The following is a 3,264-nucleotide window of genomic DNA, read 5'->3' as shown; positions in this document are numbered from 1 at the left end:
GCTGCAGAAGCTCCGGGAGGGCGTGGAGGACGTCCGGGTCATCGTACAGAACAACATCGAGAAAACCGTAGAGCGCGAGGAGAAACTGGCTGACCTGGATGAGAGAGCGGAAGCACTGCTTAGGAAGGTGAATGTGAACTTTCTGATGCTCGTGCATAAACAATGTTAGCGTACAGTAGATGTAGAAGAACGTGTAACAAATGAGTGTTTTGGGTCAATTTTTGCCATTTTTTTTATGTTCAAATTGGTTGAATGATGAAGAGGGCCATGTAGATTTGGAGTTTTTTTTTCTCCCTTAATAACGTAAACCTTCATTTAAAAACTGCATTTTGTGTTCAATTATGTTATCTTTGACTAATAGTTAACGGTTTTTGATGAGCAGAAACATTTAAGTGTGACAAACATGCAAAAGAATAAGAAATCAGGAAGGGGGCAAATAGTTTTTCACACCACTGTAAGTTGCCCTGGATAAGGGTGTCGGCCAAATGCTGTTAATGTAAAACATAAAGTGAAAAGTTTTCATGAGTGAAAAGTTTTTCAAAAGTCAATGGTTTTGAGCACCATGCTCTAGGTGTCACTGAACACACACTGTAGAGCCCTAAACAGCTACAGTAGAGACAAACTGAGTGAATAAAACTGTGCTGTTGCAGTACTGACACTTTTTACAGCCTAGTTTTATTATTTTTCTAATATTTATTTTTACTTCTGTCCATGTTTTCCACAGAGCGTACGCTTTCATAAGTCAACGAAGAAAGTGAAAGAAAAGGTGGAAACTAAAAACGCATGTTTATCGTGGAAGTACTGGAGAGTTACTGCGGTTATCATTGGAGTAATTGTTCTGGCCATCATTATCATCAGCCTCATCGTCGTATTCTCCACGACAAACGAAGAGAACAAAGACTCGGATTAAAAGCCAAAAATATCAGCGAAGAATTAGATAAGCTATTCGGGAGTGTTTTGTTGTTGTTGTTGTTGTTGTTGTGAGCTAGTGTGTGTTTTCACCAGCATCATCATCATCATCATCATCATCATGTTCGCACCAGCACAATGGGACTTGTAAACACTTTCTCTTTCATTTATACTTTTTTTTATATCATGTGTAAAGCTTTTATGTGTCTGTATTTTTACATAAAGATGTGTGTATCTGTGACGGATAACCTGGGTAAAGGAATGTAATGTTTGCTGTTTGGGTCTTAGACACCTACAAGTCATGTAAAAGGTTTTGTCTTGATACAGGAGATATTTCAGGACACAACCATGTAAAATGAAATTAAAAGCCTCCGGTATACTGTTAATAAAATGTAATGTGTAAAATCTTTGAAATATATGGCAATAAATATTTACAAAAAAGTATCCTGTCTGTCAATCTCTCTCTCTTTTTCTCTCTCTCTCGTGTGTGTGTGTGTGTGTGTGTGTTTGTGTGTGTGTGTGTGTGTGATATTATTTAGAAAATAAATACTTACACAGTTATACAGAAGACATAAATAAACACCTAAAAATATCAACATCAAAGAGGAAGAAATTTTAAGGATCTGAGTTATTATCAATGTCCCTGATTATTTAAAAAAAAACATATTTGGTGAAAACGAATAAAAATCTGAAACATGAATCAAATTAAAGATTGATAATTACAACGATTAAAAAAATTACTGATTTGAAAAAGATGTCACATTGTCTAATTTATTAATAAATTAGACAATGACTTATGTACAAAAAATCACATGTGACGAAAATGAGTAAAAGAAATGTAAAACATAAACCACATTAAAGATGAATCCTTTAAAAATCAATTGAAGAAAATGAATAAACATTTTGAAACTTGAACCAAAATAAAAAGTAATAATCTGAACAATGACTTATGTGAAAAATACCATGTGAAGAAAACAAATGAAAACTATGAAACATAAATTCATAAAAACATAATCATAATTTTTTATAGACTTTTGAACAGTATCGCATCACTTTAAAGGCTACAGCACAATTCTGTACCGTTTGATTATTGTCACAGGACTGAGCAGTTCCGGATTATGCAGTTCGAACAGTACATTGGTTTACAGTAAAATATCAGAACCATTGTGGTATAGCTATGTTATTTGGCAGGAGTGAAAATAATATAAAACATTCTCTTTCAGTCAAAATCTGCAAATACAAATGCTTGTGCCATTTATCTTAGCTGCTGTTTTGTTTAAACACAAATCAGGTTTGAATTTAACTTCAAGCCTATTAATCATTAATGTGGATTTAGTAGATGTTGAATTGAATCAGATTTGCTACCTTCAATCTGGCAACCCATGACGTACGCAGGAGCACATCACTACAGTTACTAAAAAAAAAAAAAAAACTTCAAAAAACAAAACAGAGCTCTGATCTCTGAAGACCGGCAGAGAGAGAGAGAGAGAGAGAGAGAAGAACTTGCAGGAAACGAGACAAAGAAATCAGGAGCAGATCTGCCCAAAATGGTAAAGTTAAATTAAATTTTTATTATATTCACTTTGCTTTAGTTTCACCTTCTCTGTTTTCACTTTTCATAAACATACATGGTGAACTGTTATGTGATGCTGGTTATGGTTATGTGATGCCTCTGAAGCATCTGATGGTATGAACATCTGTACACAGTTGTTTTCTGTACAGCCAATACACAGTTTGGACATTCACAACTTGTGGCAACTCTGTGGTTCTCTTACAAAATATTTGCAATTACTGGCCACTTTAATAGAAACACCTGTACAGAACAGTTGTACACCGGGCAGATCTTCAGTCAGCTGATACTGTAGCACGGCAGCGGCACATTGCATACAATCAAGACAGGTACAGACCAACAGCTTCAGCTTACATTCACATCAGAAAAAAAGGTGTAAATTGTTCTTTACTGACTTTCACTTTCTCAGTGGTTCCTTCACTATAGCATGGCTGGTTATTGGTCCCAGACAGGCAGGTGTTCCTAATAATTTGACATTGATTGTATATCCAAACTAATTCCTTTCTTAAGTTGTAAACGTGAAATAAACATGAACATTTTTATGTCAAAAGAACAGAAATGGACGTGGATTATGAGTATTAAAAACGGTGAAACAATGGCAAGTGTAAATAAAACAAAGTGAAGTATAAATCATTTGCAAAAAAATGTTAAAATAAATGAAGCATGTGAAAAAAAACATATATTCAAAAATGACTTGTAAAGTTTTCATGTCAAAATGAATGAATCATTTAAAAAATGCACTACAGGTGTTAAACATGCATTAGACATTATAAATGCAAGTGAAT

At 34.2% G+C, this 3,264-nt stretch overlaps 1 protein-coding gene across 1 annotated transcript in view; it reads left to right on the top strand.

Annotated features, from left to right (window-relative positions):
• The window catches only part of LOC128509797 (vesicle-associated membrane protein 3-like), a 5,258-nt gene extending 3,932 nt beyond the window's left edge, over positions 1–1,326 (top strand). Inside the window, exons 2-3 of the mRNA XM_053481634.1 lie at positions 1–127; positions 725–1,326. The exon at positions 1–127 is cut by the window's left edge and continues 17 nt beyond it. Coding sequence (XP_053337609.1) covers positions 1–127; positions 725–910 — 313 coding nt within the window. The 3' untranslated portion in view covers positions 911–1,326. The remainder of the gene's footprint in view (positions 128–724) is intronic.
• Positions 1,327–3,264: the final 1,938 nt, after the last annotated feature.

The sequence above is a fragment of the Clarias gariepinus genome, chromosome 21 (assembly GCF_024256425.1).
Source record: "Clarias gariepinus isolate MV-2021 ecotype Netherlands chromosome 21, CGAR_prim_01v2, whole genome shotgun sequence".
Classification (NCBI taxonomy): domain Eukaryota; kingdom Metazoa; phylum Chordata; class Actinopteri; order Siluriformes; family Clariidae; genus Clarias; species Clarias gariepinus.
Note: the sequence above shows the minus strand (reverse complement) of the source record. Positions and strands in the feature narration are given on the sequence as shown.